This window comes from Vigna radiata, chromosome 1, assembly GCF_000741045.1.
Source record: "Vigna radiata var. radiata cultivar VC1973A chromosome 1, Vradiata_ver6, whole genome shotgun sequence".
Classification (NCBI taxonomy): domain Eukaryota; kingdom Viridiplantae; phylum Streptophyta; class Magnoliopsida; order Fabales; family Fabaceae; genus Vigna; species Vigna radiata.
The window spans coordinates 35,489,530-35,506,256 of NC_028351.1; the positions used below are offsets into that span (position 1 = coordinate 35,489,530).

Below are 16,727 nucleotides of genomic sequence, written 5' to 3' on the forward strand. Positions count from 1 at the left end.
CTTTAAGAATACCCTTTATTTTTCTCTCACCAAGTGGACCTCACTTGAAATAAACTTTTCTCACAAAACCTCTCTTTCTCTCTCCCTTTTTCCTACTTTTACGTATCCTTCCTTTCTTCCTATCTTTCTCTTTTATTTATTTATTCATTTATATTTTTGGAAAATGATATTTTAACACTTTTTTTTATACCATTTTGACACTGCTCACGTGTCAAAATGTGGTTGGACGATTTCAAATTAAAAAAACAAACTTTGGTTTTTCTCTTCCAAATATACCCCTACCTCAACTTTTTTAATTTAAAATCGTCCAATCACATTTTGACACGTGTGCAGTGTCAAAATGGTGTCAAAAAATGGTGTTAAAATATCATTTTCCTATATTTCTTTTTCAATTAAACCAAAACTCACCTCACTCCTCTATTCTTACAAAACCATGACTCCACTTCCCACTTTATTTCACTTCACGTAGCACACTCCCATGCACACACCTCTCGTACTCTTTTCTTTCCTTCTCTCTTTTCTACAATAAATGCCACGGCCTCACACCATCTCACACACCATTCTTTTATTTTTTTCTTCTTCTATTCACTCTCTCTCACTACACTTAGCGTTGCACCAGACTTCTATCTCACACACTTTTTAATTTTATTTTGACTTTTCAAACACTCATCTCTCGCCACCATCCCTTCTTTTCACGTTAACCACACATATGTTCTTTTATTTTTATTTTTCCCTCTTCACTCTCTGCATACACGTAACCAACATACCCACACCATTCCATTTCATAATAAAATTCGTCCCGGTCATTAACGGGGAATCGTAGAAATTGAGGAAAGGAGCCTCAACCATTCCCAATTTTCTTTTTATATAATTTAATATATAATTTTTACTTTCTAATAAAATTTAAATATATTTTATATATTTAACATCTTCAAGCATTTTTTACATCTATTTTATAATTTTGACACCCTAAACATTTGTCGAAGATATGCAACTGTAACAAATATTATAAAATTTTGAAGATAAAAGCTTGTTGGCAGGATTTTACATAATAGAGTTGTCATAAATATACTATAAAAAAAACTAAATTTATTGATGAAAAAATATCCAATAATAACAGAAATAATAGTAGTTATAATGTTATTTTAAAATATAATATATATATATATATATATATATATATATATATATATATATATATATATATATTTTTATATATATATATATATATATATATATATATATATATATATATATATATATATATATATATATATATATATTTTGATAGATTTACACATATATTTTATTTTCTTAATTTTTATGTTATTCATTAGAAGGATAAATATTTTTAATATAATTTAAATTAATTATAATAATGAATAATACATTTAATAATTTTTCATCAAATTAAATATTAAAATTAATACTTTATATTATGTTCAATTATAATAATTTTAAAATGAGTATTCGTGATAGAAAAAAAAGAATTAGAAACTAATTTTTGTTATTTTGAGCATGGAACCAAACAAAAACATGACTTAAATTGAATTATTTCTTCCACTCTGAGATTTTGTAGGGCGAATATAAGAATAGGTTGTTCATGGGTGATCTAAAGTTAATAACTTATAACTCAATCCTATAAATATATTAAAAATCTAAAAAAAGAAAGACACATTTAGATAGTAAGTATGTGTTATAATTGGTAATAAGATTAATGGTTTTGGTTTCATGTTGCACTATTATAAATCAATTCCAAACATTCTGGAAAAATAATTCACTCAGTACATTTCAAATTGTAGAATAATTAAAATTCAATAGAGAATATGAAGTTTTCTATAATCTTATTATTTTTCAGTTTTATGATTAGTTTTCATTTAACTCAGTCAACGACTCTTCAAATATCACAATTTGGAGGAAAACCAAATGGTAATATAGCTAAGGTATGAATATTTGATATTGTGTAAAAGAAAAACTAACATTGTTTGATGGAAACCAAACCACATTTCATCCAAAATTATAGGATTTTTTTTTGATATTACTACAACCTCTTCAATGATTTGTCATTTTCATATTCTTAAGGCTTTAACAAGTGCTTGGACTCAAGCATGTGCATCCACATCTGCTGTCAAAATTGTGATTCCAAAAGGGAATTATCAAATGACACATGTATTGTTAAAAGGTCCTTGCAAAGCTCCCATTGAACTCTACGTTGATGGCATAATCAAAGCACCGGTAAAGCCACAAGATGTTGGTGGTAACGAAATTCTCAGGTTTGATTATGTTAACGCCTTAACCATGTCTGGTAATGGAGTCTTTGATGGACAAGGTTCTTATGCTTGGACACAAAGTGATTGTTCAAAAACCTTTAATTGCAAATTTCTTGGCATGGTAAATAAATATTATTATTGACATTCAAATAAAATGCAACATGAGCATTTATCAAAATTAGATTTCATTCATTTTTGTTTTGTTCTATCAAATGTCAACAGAATTTTGCTTTTAACTACCTCAACAATTCAATAATTCGTGGCATTACTAGCAAGGATAGCAAACAGTTTCATATTAATGTTTTGGGATGCAACAATTTCACATTTGATGGATTTAAAGTAATTGCTCCACATGATAGCCCCAACACCGATGGCATCCATATTGGAAGATCAAAAGTTGTGAATGTTCTTAATACAGACATTAGCACCGGAGATGATTGTGTTTCACTAGGTGACGGCAGTAAACAAGTTCTTGTCCAAAATGTCAAATGTGGACCTGGTCATGGTATTAGTGTTGGAAGCCTTGGAAAGTATACGAACGAAGAGCCTGTTGACGATATTACAATTAAGGATTGCACTATAAAAGGAACCCAAAATGGAGTGAGGATTAAGACTTGGCCTAGTGAGCCAGGAGCAATAACAATTACTAACATGAGATTCGAGGATATTACTATGGACAATGTTAGTAACCCTGTCATCATAGACCAAGAGTATTGCCCGTGGAATCAATGTACCAAAAAGGTATTTGGTCTCTTATATATTGATGTACACGTTGATATCATTGCTTAAGTTGCAAAATATTTCATGCAATACAAAAAAGTGACTTAAAAGACTAATTATATAATTTCTTATTGTTTGACGATCCAGTATCCATCAAAAATAAAGATAAGCAAAGTTACGATAAAGAATATAAAGGGAACTTCAGCAACTAAAGAAGGAGTGATTCTTTCTTGTAGCAGTGGTGTACCATGTGAGGGTGTAGAGATATCTAATGTTGATCTCAAGTTCAATGGAGCTCCAGCAATAGCTGTATGCAGTAATGTGAAACCAAAAATTACAGGAACGGCCCCTGCCTGCACAGCTCCAAGTACCAAAAAACAGTAATATAAATTTGTTCAAAGAATCTATAAATGTATTATATGTTCCTTTTAGAATAGTATACAATTATAATTGTTATCATAGTTAATAAGTTCTTGAAATAATTCAAGTAAAATGATAATTATGTATATAATGACTTTTTAATAATATAAAGTTTATAGAATGATTTAAAATATAAGTGCAAGCAAAAAAAAATCTTCTAGTGATTTAGAATTATTAAAATAAGAATTAGTGATACTTAGTAATGACTGTATGAAAACTTATTTGAAGGGACTCTTTATTTCATAGCTTAATTTATAGTATTAGTATATTTGAAATTCTAATCTTCTTCTTTTATAATAATAAAGTAATAGTTATAATAATAATAATAATAATAATAATAATAATAATAATTATAATAATAATATTAATAATAATAATTAGAATAATTATAAATATTTTATAATCCCATTTTTATTAATATGAAATTTAACAAAAGTTTTGTTTATTCAAAACATCATTCCAATCCAAAACTTAGGACAAATTTTAAATATTATAACTTAAAACATTTTTCCAAATGCTTTCTCAAAACTCAAAGAATGCATGTGCTTATAATGGAATTACTAACACAATGTAAAAAAGAATTAACTCAATTGAATAACGGTAGAAAATGCTATGCACAAAAAAAACAACGAAGATGAAAATTATCAACAATTTAAATTACTGGAATATTACGTGGAAAATTGTTGTAAATTCAATATTAAAATTGAAGATTTAACCAATCAAACTAAATAACAATATTTCAAGAACCTATGATAAAATTTTGAGATTGATACAATGGGTAATGAGGCAAAAATCCCAATTCTACTGAAATGACTCAGAAATAGGAATAAGGTGGTGTTGAGTTTCTTAAGAAATACAAAAATAATTTCTCTAAATACAAACACAAATTAATAATACTTGTAGTTACAATGAATCAATATATCTTAGAAATTACATATCAAAATTTCGGGTTAATAAAAATGTTAACTAAGCGGGAAATTATGTTTTATCGAGAGGTTCTCAAAAACAAAACTAAGGTGATGTTAGGCTCCTATGAAATAGGAATCTAATTTCTTTTAACACAAAAATCCAATCAATAATATAAGCGGTTAAATTGACTCAAAATATCTTAGGAACTATATGTCAAAAATTGAAATTAATCTAAAAGATCACTAGGTGGGAAATGATTTTTTATCCAGAAAACTCAAAATCATAACTAAGGTGATGTTGAGTTCCCTAAGAAATACAAAATTAATTTATCTAAACAGAGACATCCCATTAATAATCCAGGCAATCATATTTAATCAATATATCTTAAGAATTATATATATCAAAATTTTAGGGCAACACAACGGTTAATGAGGTACAAATTGAGGCTTTATGAAGACAATTCAAAAAATAGAAAATAATGAAAGCATATACATGAAAACCAAAACCTCCAGAAGTGGACAGAATAAATCTCCTTACTAAAAAGCCAACTTCTCTTATATCATAAATTCAGATTCTTCTTCCTAAAACATACCATTATCATACAAAAATAAAATAACTAACTTCCCTACCTCTTGTCTTGAACAATTTTAATCCTTCTCTTCACGAATTTGAGTAACTCCACATACCAAGATAACCTTTGCACTTATAAGAAGAATAATAGTGAACTCAAGCTTGCTACACTCATATATCGTTTGAAGATATACTTCTTTTGAAAGAACATTTTAAACAAATCATAAAACTCCTTGTATTTCTTATATCATCTTTTTGAGAGTTATCATCTGTATCCTTGCTCTAAACACTGTTTGTGTTGTAAATTTTAAAGAGAATTCAAACACTTGTCTAGATGTGTTGTTTAGGGTTGAGACCATAAGTGGTGATAATACTTGAGACTAGGAATGATAAAAAGACTTTTTGTAAAACAAGAGTGGTTAAACTCGAACTAGTCATGTTGACTAGGTGAACCAGAAGTGGTAAAAATACTTGTTGTAAACCTGAAGAGGTAACACTCGGCTAATATTTTTAAACGATTATTGGAACCCCTTAAGAGTTTCTTATTAAGGGAGAACTGAATGTAGCTTGGGTTTAGTGAACCAGTATAAAATGTGTGCTATATTACTTTCCTTTTTTAAAAGCTTTTATAAACCTTCTTGAAACATCATCATCGGAACATATACTTGTTTGTTCGTTTTCTTTTAAAAACCCTATTAGACGCCATTTTCAAAAGGATTTGAAAATACTATTCACCCCTCCCTCTTCTATTGTTTTTTTGTGCTTTTCAGTTGACATCAAAGCTTTCTTCATGGGTTCCTAATAGTACTTAAGGAAAGGATTCAGATCGCAATGAAAAATGAAGGATATGCCATTAGTTGTTCACCTTTGTTCAAGGGAGAAAAGTTTAATATCTGGAAATAAAGAATGATCCCATTATTTGAATCATGTCATATTGACATGTTATATATTATGTAAAATAAAAACTTTATTCCTCTGAGTAGAGAAGGATTGCCCACAACCAAAGGCTCCTGGTCAGACGATAAAAAATCAAGGTATCTTCTACACTTCAAAGCTAAAATCATATTAATGTGTGTTTTATGTGAGGATGTTTATGAAGAGATACAACGATGTAAGAGTGCTAAGGATATGTGGGCTGATTGCCACGTATGAATAGCACAAAAGGGACAAAACAAATGAGGCAATGAGCATCTCAAAAGATCCAAGCTCATATGAATATAAAGACAAAGAAATCAAACTATGTTTAATGGCCGATCCAACATGTGGTACGTCAGACGACTCTAATGATGAGTTAAAGTTTAATGATCTCCACTTGTTGTTGAAGCATATGATGAATTAATGTTTATTTCTTCTAAGTTAGCTATGTATATAAAAAAAATTAAGAAAGCAATAAAAACATGTGTAAAAGGAAAATGAGATTCTAAAAACTGACTTAACATCTTCTAAAGACGATATAACGTCTTTATAACAAGAAGTTAGCAATGTTAAAGGAAAATTTAATGCTTTAAGATTAGATAATGAAAATCTTATTTTACATAATAAAAAGCTTAAATAAAACATAACTACCATGACTGAAAGTACTAAAGCATTAAATAACTTAAGCAAGAAAATGACACTCTGTTGAAGGAGTTAAATAGAACACATGAAGGCAACAAATGCTTAGACATATTAATAAATGGTAGCAAAAGTACTTATGATAGAACAAGCTTAGGTTTTGATAAGTCTGTTAATAATTCATGCTAAAAGAAGTTTGTTAAATTTGTTAAAGTAGGAGAAGAAGTCTTCAATGTTAAGTCCAATATGAAAAGAAAAGGACGAATTAAACTAACAAGGTTGACCTAACTCTAGATGGATACCAAAGAACCAAATTGTCTCTTTTGTAGGTTTAATGGATAACCTCCGACCATGATGCTAGGATAGTGGATACTTATATATCATAAAGAAAGAAAGGTATACATTCTAAAACCTGAGGAGTAAGATGAAGGGAGAGCGAACAAACAACAAGAAAGAGCATAAGATAACAAGAACTAGAAAGATAAGTATAAACATTTCTCTTAGTTAAAATGTTATAAGACTTATCGTCTAAAGATATCATATTCAATTGTATGGTCTCAGACATACCGTCTGAAGACACACCATATTGCTGCTTCTCTCTCCAAAACTGATGGAAACCTCCTTAAGCTAGGTTGGGCCAAAGCTTAAAAGGATGCAAGGAGGTGTGTTTCCTTGGATGAATGGTGTGGAAATGTGGTGGTAAATGGTCCAATGATGATGAGTTAAGGTATGGATGGGGTAGAAGCTCAAAGCCTCTAAGAGATATGGTGGTAGTGGTGTAGTGTTTGGTGGCTCCAAGAGAGGTTAGGCCAACTCAAGGAGGAAGGTGACTAGAAGGGCCTCATGGGTTGCTCTAGTCTTGATCTAAGATGACTAGTATGGCCAAAAATGGGCAGCATAACATTACTCAACATCAAAGATGAAATACAAGGGTGGAGACACCTCTATTTATAGGCCAAGGGTGTCTCCTTCTAACCCTAAAAGCATGATCTCCCACCTTTGCTCTCATTGGCCAAAAATGAGGCCTTCTAACCTCTCCAATGATGGGAGGACATGTGACCACTCACAAAACACAATCCTCTCAATTCCTAGAGTGCCATGTGGCCACTACTAAAAGTAAATCCTCTCCACTCCTAGGGTGCCATGTGGCTACCTTTGAAAAAGCAAATCCTCTCCAATGGAAGCATGACACATGGCACACACTTTCCACTTGGTTTGGATGTCTAACTTTTTAAGGAAAATCCTATGCTACTTAGGCCTTAATACAAGCCTTAAACAAACCTACACTACATGGCCTAATACAATTGCCTAAATTCCTACACTACTCTTCAAGCCTTGCTTCATAATGGCTCCAAAGGTGGTCCACAAGGTAGAGTTGACACCATCTTCAAGGATGACTTTAACTCTCTTGAAAGTGCTTGACCATGGCTAAGGGATTTTCCATCAAAAACCCTAACCTCTCAGTATCTAGAAACAATCTTTGTTACCATGGCTGAAAACCAAGACCAAGAAGTTGCCATAACTCTTGAAGAAGTGTATGATGCTATTAGAAGAGTCTTTACGGTTGGTCCTGGTGAAGATAAATGGAAGGGAGATTATGTACAAGGATTTAAGTCCTTACACAAAGATTCTCCAACACATATTCTCAAAGACGTTCTTGCATAAGTGCAGCGATGGGTAGATATGCCATTTACCATTTGATGAGTGGGACGTCATTCAACCTCTCACCCGTGATCTTCATTAAGTTTGTTCAGTCCATAAAGGACTTAACCAAAGATGTGTATAACTACTACTACACTTATCTGGTATACAATTATCTTGTTGATCAAAAGGTCTTGAATCATCAGATGTTTGAGAATGTTCCTGACTCTATAAGGAGTAGCATTTTGGTAGGAGGTGCTTCTCAAGGTTAAGCTTTCAACAATAGCAACATTCTCCAATGTAGTTACAAGTAAGGATGTTGGTGAAAGTTCCTGATTTGGACATTACAAGAATGGCTGCTGCGAGGAACAATCAGTTGAATCTTCCTCACACGAATGTTAATAAGAAGGAATCGTTAAAGGATACGAGTTTTAGCACAACCATAAACTTCCCGAAATATGATCTTAGAAATCATCAAGTCCTAAGGAATTATGAAAGGTAGAAGTTGCTGAGATTGAAAAAAGAAGCAACAATTGAAGATAAAAGGTCACCCTCACCGTCTATTAAAACAACGCCTGGTGAGTGCATTGAAACCTTACCAGTCCAAGCATCCAAGACTGGATCATCCAGTAAACACTTTTGACCTATAATGTTGAAAGAAAAGAAGGCAAGAAAAGTGAGTAAGTCTTCTTCCCCCATGAATTTGTCAAAGCGGTGTAGCGAAATAGTTAGTGTGAACAACAAATCAAGAGGATGGTGAATTGGTTTCTTATCACAAATCGTGCATTTAAATATTTTCTCTTGTAATTTAATACACAAATTATTTTACTAGTTCACAAGGATCTTACGTGCAGTTATTAATCTCAAATGAGAATTAACCATCCACTATCACAAACCAATAAACTGTTACAATCACAAAGAATATAAACAAGTTTAAGGTTATAAAACTTCTCTTGTTACCCCAAGAGATGAGACTCACTTCTCCTGAAAGTCACAAGGGATGAACACCTCCTTCAAATGCTTTACGAAGGATCACTACCTTCTTTGAATCTTCACAAAGGATGACAAGGCTTTGACTCAGTAACAGTGTTATAATAGGGGGAGCAAGGTGAAAGATAAACCCTATCCCATGTGTGTTTTTTATGATGACAACAACATAAATGCTTCTATATGTTTCTTGCACAATTGTAATGATTTTTTATAATTACTTTTATTTCTTAATTTGTTCTAAAAAAATGTAATTTGACATCCATAATTCTATAAAGATATTTTATTTCCCAAAATATTATAATTTAATTTTATTATCATGAATTTCAAAAGGTAAAAAATGTATGTTAAAATTTGAATTATTATTAGTTTACATTTTTTATATGCATTTACATAATGCCTATTGTTTTATTAGGTTATATTTAATTATAATTAAATTTTAATTTATATTATATATATATATATATATATATATATATATTTTTTTTTATTTATTTTAAAAAAATATAAAATATATTTTTTTTAATTTTTGCAGATATCCGTGAGTTTTAAAATATCCACGAATATTTTCGAAACGGATATCCGCGTTGGTAACATATCGGATAACGGGTACAGTTTTATCCGACGGGTCGGATTGCTGCTAGACATTATCCGTGTCCATCCCAACTCGTTACCATCCTTAGTAATAACATAAACTCTTGATAGTAAAAAAACTAATTTAGATTTTATTTAATAAATTATTTATAATTTATTTATTAATAATAGAAAGTGTTTTAAATAAAAATAATAATTTATAAAATGGTGTGCAACTTAATCCATTAATATAATAATGAATATTTGTGATATTTAAATTAATTATTACTTAATGATTTTCTTATAATAATTGTTGATGAAATAATAATAAACTTTTATGTAACTAGCAATTATGAATTCAGAGTCAAATCTCCTCCTAGACATTATGACAATCACTAGCTAGCATAAAATTATTCTTGTGTATTAACTTATTTGGAGCTGGTATTTATGTCTGCACCTGCATACATAATCCAATCATGGATGAGAAACACTCGTTTTCTTAGCAGCATTAACTTTGTAATAATATTTTGATTTGATGTTTGTATAAATAATGAAGGAATTTCTTCATACCAAATACACTTGTCTCTTTCTTTGTGCCATCATGTTCCATAGCTGCATGTTGATTTCTAGTCCTATAATTAATCATATTCCATCAAGTATATTAACCTAATTTGCTCTTTCTTTTCATTTGTCATGTCTTCCAAACTAAGGAAGATATATTATCCAATTCTACTATCCGACACCGGTAAAAAATGTAGTTGTTAACATACTTACAATGCATAATAAAAACAAGATCTCTGTCATTCTTTGAATGATTAACATGTTCAAGAATTTTTCCATAGGATTGGTATTGATATAGTTGGAAAAGTAATCAAATATTAATGATTCCGAACTTCTTCAATTTTTCCATAAAAGACTGTGGAGATACGATAAAAATAAATTAGAGAAACTCACAATAATTAATATACAATCATTCTTTCAAAAGTGTGTTTAACTAAAATAAATGTTAAATTAAAACATAAAATATTGAAAGATCACATTAAATAAATTCCTCAAATATCTAGAAAATAATTGATTAAGCAAAAAAAAAAAAACAACTATTTGTTTCTTACCTTCGCTGTAATATGAAACACTTTATTTTAACCCAAACATGTTATAACTAAATTGTGAGACATGAATTACAAATGAAGCCTCGAAATTATTCAGGCTCAGGAAAAAAAAAAGTCTCCTCTCCATGTTTAAAGGAGACAAAATTCGCATTAACTAAATAAATTTAATATGTAGATGAAGTTTGAAGATTCTTCACTATCTTCAACAAGGGCTTCTGCATAGAAAAAAGATTTTGATATTAGGTAAGAAAAGAAATTAGACATTAAAATACTGGTGAAGGTTTAATTAAATGATCTGGACAATGATTTCTTCGAAAGTACCTGCAAATAAACATGTTTAAAAATGGCCATTTACAAGAAATAATCATGTTGCATTTGGGGGGTTTTGAACTGTGGTGTATACTTATTTTGATGAATGATTGAGGCCGAAAAAATTGACAAAAAACAGTGATACCAATGGTACAAAACTAAGCCAACAATTTCCAACTTGGTACCTTCAATTGAGGTAGAAATAGAAATGGTTTCATATAATAGAATATATTATTTTAAGTTATCATTTATGAAGGGTTTTCATATACTTTGTTTACATATATTTGTTTATTCTCTGTCCAAGTTTCAACTCTTTATTTTTGCCATAAATTATGAACATGTACTGCACAATCACACCTTTCTATTGCATTATATATATCAGTCTGCTTGTGCACTATTTCAAGGCCAAATATTCTTTCCCTTCTCTATTCTCTATGCCTGTTTGTTCTCTCTTTAGTTCATATCTTCTCTAAGGAAACCAATCTTACAATTGAACTCAAATTCTGATAAAAGAAAGAAAGAGGAACAATGGAAAAGCAGCCATTAGAGAAAGCAAAACCAAAATTCAGAAAAGGGTTATGGTCACCTGAAGAAGATAATAAGCTCAGAAATCATATCCTTAAGCATGGTCATGGATGCTGGAGCTCTGTCCCCATTAAGGCAGGTGAGACCTTTTTCATTCCTTCTGATCCTTTATTCCTCGTATCAGTAACATATTCATGATCCTGTCAAATTAAGCAGCATTTATTTGTTTCTTAGTTGAACTTGCTTAACTTATATTAAGTGAGGTTTGGGAAATTCAAGTGGGAAAGTCTCACATTAATTAGATATGAGAAAGTTGACTGTCATATAAGAAACAAGACCCACATAAACTTACTATTTTAAGGTTTTAGGTTGTAAATAGGGTTCGTATGAATTGGATTCCTATATTATTGATGTATGTCTGTTTTTCTCGAGAGAACCGTTTGAGACCAAGTTGAAATGTGGACATGCTTCAATGTCATTGTGGCAGTAATAAATTTGTCAGGTCTAGTGAAGTGAATTGACAGTTTAAGAGTTCAGACATTCTTTAGCAGAAGCAACTCTAAGAACTTTGTCTAATCAAAATTCAAATTACAAGAGTTGAAATGTGGTTATAAAAGTTCAGAATCTTCATTCAGACAACCTATGTCTTTTTCATGCTTCTGAGTAGCAAACTTCTATGTTTCATAACTAATTAGAAAGGCATTTCGAGTCGACATTAGACTTTACCAGTAAAAAGGTTAGAGTGAAGAAGATATAATATAACTTTTAATATGCTTTATTTTTGCAATATTTATAAGGGTGAATTTGTATTTATTTTATTTGATGTTTACTTACTAACTTCACTTAATTTTCTAGGCTTGCAAAGAAATGGAAAAAGTTGCCGACTAAGATGGATTAACTACCTGAGACCTGGATTGAAGAGAGGAGTTTTCAGCAAACATGAAGAAGATACAATCATGGCTCTTCACCACATGTTAGGCAACAAGTAAGCAAAAAGATCAACATTTTTATTTTTTTAATTATAATGATTTCTAGTTTACTTGCCACGTTCAAGTAAAATAAGTAACTTCTGTAATATTTTATAGTTAGAATAACGACAATAACTTAGCTACCTAATAATTAGTGCAAATTGACAAATCAAGGAAAACATTTTCTTTTCTTCTAACTTTTTTCGAGGCATTAAGTTATACAATGTAATTGGATAAGCCAGCTAGCTATTTATATTTATATTTATATTTTTATTTTGTAGAAGCAATTGGGTCCTATTTAAATAGGATCAAAAGGGGAAAAAAAGGATAGGATGGTCAAACCATGAACTGGCATGGTTAGGAAGTTCAATATTTAAAAGAGGGAGAGAAGAGAATGTGTACACAGAAGGACAGTTTTTGTAGTATTTTATTCCCTTCACTTAATTTAAATTATTTTTTCCCAATATTAATTGTTTTAGTCATCTCCATCATACATTATTAACAATTTATTAAATATTTTACACGCAAATATGTTTGTGTATTCTTTCCCCATGTTTTGTTTTGATACGGAATTATTCTTTATAATTATAAAGGGTATTTTAATATAGTTTAAAGGACATTGTGATCTTAAAAATTCAAAGATCGATATTGCTTTATTTCTGCATTTATAAATAACCTCAATTTGAAAAAGAAAAAAAAAAAAACTGTTTCATTTTTTTCCTACTATAAACTTCATAACATTAATTTCTGTCATAGCTTCATTCCTCAATTTTATAAAACAAAGTCAACATGAACCATGTTTGACATCTTTAATTGCTTTCAACTGTTCAAAACAAAACCTTATAGATTAATCAGAAGGAAGGTAAAATTTTGTTGCTGTTCTCTTTGCATTTTCCTATTTCTTTCAAGAAATATTTTTATTTTATTAATAGAAAATGCTGAAAACAAGTTGTTATATTGGTCAGGTGGTCTCAAATAGCACAGCGTTTGCCAGGAAGGACTGATAATGAGATAAAGAATTACTGGCATTCATATCTGAAGAAGAAAGTGATGAAAACTAAGGAAATGGAATCTGGTAAACAAATTGAGCATGCTAGTTCAAGTTCAGACACAGTGGAAAATTCACTCTCTCCACAGAAACTTGCAACTCAAGATCCAAGTTATGCATTGCTACAAAACATGGAAAAAACAGCAACACACTCTGATAACTTTTTCTCACAAAGCTATGACTTTTCCAAAGAGGGTTGTCAGAGTTCCCTACCAAAACTCTTATTTTCTGAGTGGCTTTCAGAGGATCAAGTAAATGGTGCAGGCTCAGTGAATTCTGATGATTCTTTGGTATTGGGAAATGTATTTGATCAAAATTCATCTTTCCAAGAAGCTATAATGCATTTGTTGGAAGGGAACTTTGGTGAAGAGTATCATAATAGTCTAATTCACAGTTCAACCACTGAGGTGTACAATTCACAGCTTAAGCCATCAAATCAAGTGGATGGAAGTGATTTCATTCACTGTATTCCCGGGAATGATTTATGCAGCAATTTCAGCCTAATCAATCGTGCTATGTAAGTACCTGGAAGGAGTTTACAAGCTGCTCAAAAAGGAAGAATAATTTGTAATTAGACACACAGAAAACAAGACAAATTTGATCATTGTAAAGTTATACTTCTAATTGTTTTAATTGTAATCCTACTCCCACAAATAAATTCAGTAAGATAAGAAAAATGTGCATTTCATTGTGATTTTTGCGATGTTGTTTAAGCATACTACTCATGTATATTTGCTTCAAATCAATCAAAATCTTGTGGTCTTCAATGTTCTTTCTCCCTGGAACTGTTACACTGATTTATATGCTATATGAGAATTTTCTTTAGGAAACTCATTGTTCTTTTCCCTGCAAGGAAACAGGAGTTCAGAACTACACACAATCAGCACACTCTCTCTTGATCAACACTTATTTTGAGAAACAGAACACATAGCAAAATAGTTGCATGTCTCTCATTTAGTTTATTCCTTCACAATTTCTCAGGACATGGCTTGAGCCAGATGGTTCAGTTATTGAGATAAGTAACAGTTGCAAATGATTTATATTGTGAAAGTTGTCACACATTCATGAAGAATTTACATGGAAATAGATAAAACTTTCAAATATATATTTTAGAGATATCAATTTGACTTATAGCTTAGATAGTCCTAACTACTCCTGCATAAGCTCTCATTTATAAGGCCACGAAATGAGTAAGCTAAAGAAAAATCCCAACCTTCGAAGTCCCCACTTAAATTGGTTTAGGATTAGAGCCAAAATGAATTTAGCCCATTACAAAACATTAAATTACCCTTTAAGGCCTTGTTCACTTGAATGGATTTGAGAGAGAGTAATTGAGTGAATTTGAATATAATTTTTTTTGTTGTTGTTTATTTGAGTGAATTTGGAGATAATCGAGAGTCGATTTGGAAGTAAATTTTTTAATCTGTCACATAAATTAAATCCTACACTAATTTTCACAAAATTTAATTTCAAATTCACTCTCGTTTATCTCCAAATTCACTCAAATAAATAACAAAAAAATTATCTTCAAATCCTCTAAAATCCACTTAATTACTCTTCCTCAAATCCACGCAAATGAACAAAAGATAAATATTGCATGTTTAATATTGGTCAAAGATTGAGTTGAGTCATCTTCTTATTTGAATGTCGATCCAAGTTTATCTAGATCAAAGCTCTATCCAAGTCAATTCAGACCAAACTACAAGCCAAGACAAAAGTTGAATCAAATTAGCCACGTCAAAAGTCGAAATGAGACCATAAGACATATTGGTAAAAAAGATAAACTGAATCAATATATGTTATCTATGTTTAAATAATAAATGATTCTATTAATAAATCACAATGTATATTAACTTATTTAATTTAGTAGTTTTTCTGTAATATTCTATAGTAAAATGTAATTTAAATTACAATTATTAAAAAAACTTGTTTTTATTATTATAATTTTTTTTACTTTAATAAATCTTTATTATAATAAAATTTTATCAATAATAATTATAATATGAAATAATTATTTTTTGAACTCAAGTATAATAATATTTATAATAATTTTGTCTTCAAAAAGCATACATTAAATGATTGGAGAAGAAAATGTAACGAAATTATTTTTGGTTTTAAGTGATGTAAAATTATGCAATGTAACTTATGAAATAGAAATATGATAAAAATTTACTGTAAAAAAGATACAATTATGTAATTAAAAATCTTGATTCACATACATTTTGTTAAAGGTTGAGATAATATATTTAGCAGAGAAGTTGACTATTTGTGAAGAGAATCTTAAAATGAATTTCTATATTAATTTTAAAGATTTATTTTTGTTAGAGGAAATAAAGTAAAAAAAAAAAATCATTGGAAATGTAAAGAGTTAATTAATTGTAAACAAATTGGTTAAATAAAATTTAACTATTTACTTAAATATATTATCCTTATTTATTTGTATCATATACCTTTGATTATTTCATAGTACATTAGGCATGTCAATATAAATAGTTTTGTTTTCATTATTTTTGTATCATGTAGTTTTAACCCATATTATGGGTTCAAAAGATCGATTAGTTAAATTCTTTTCAATTATTTATTTTTCATCTATAGATATTTTCTAACCCATAAAATGGGCATGACCAAAAAGATAAGCAATATAAAGTCTTTGGACTAGTTTCATTTTTCTAAGGTTTAATCATTTAGATTATCCCTATTTATGTTGGGTTTTTTCAATTTGATCCTAGTATTTTAAAACGTCTCAATTAAGTCTCTATTTTTGCAAAATTGAATCAATTAAGGACTTGCCGTTAACTTGGATAGACAGTGTTAAAATTCTGTCTGCGTGGCAGAATGACATTTCTGACGTGGCAACTGAATTGGATTTGTGTTATTTTCAAATTAAATTTTATTGAAACAAAATGAAACGCAACGTTTTGATAAAAAAGCAACGTTTAAATAAAACTTCTCCCATTCTGCTCAACACCCTACAGACCTAGGGTCTCCTTCGATGGAGGCTCATCTCCGCTGCGACTGCGTGCCACCGTCTCCACCATTGAGATCGACCGTTGGGAGCCACGGTCTAAGGCGTCGCCGACGACGCCGTTCGCCACCAAGCCGCCGGCCACCGCAAGGGTTCTCC

The 16,727-nt window shown here is 30.2% G+C and overlaps 2 protein-coding genes across 2 annotated transcripts; both read left to right on the top strand.

Moving 5' to 3' along the window:
- Positions 1-1,826: 1,826 nt before the first annotated feature.
- LOC106762602 (polygalacturonase-like) lies at positions 1,827-3,374 on the top strand. Its single transcript, XM_014646605.1, has 4 exons — positions 1,827-1,943; positions 2,083-2,391; positions 2,493-3,011; positions 3,138-3,374. Exons 1-4 carry the CDS (start codon positions 1,827-1,829, stop codon positions 3,372-3,374), a joined length of 1,182 nt encoding a protein of 393 aa, XP_014502091.1.
- Positions 3,375-11,439: 8,065 nt separating this feature from the next.
- On the top strand, positions 11,440-14,359 carry LOC106768923 (transcription factor LAF1-like). The gene is made up of 3 exons (XM_014654315.2): positions 11,440-11,726; positions 12,443-12,572; positions 13,521-14,359. The coding sequence occupies exons 1-3, from the start codon at positions 11,591-11,593 to the stop codon at positions 14,122-14,124; spliced, it is 870 nt and encodes a 289-aa protein (XP_014509801.1). The 5' UTR covers positions 11,440-11,590; the 3' UTR covers positions 14,125-14,359.
- Positions 14,360-16,727: the final 2,368 nt, after the last annotated feature.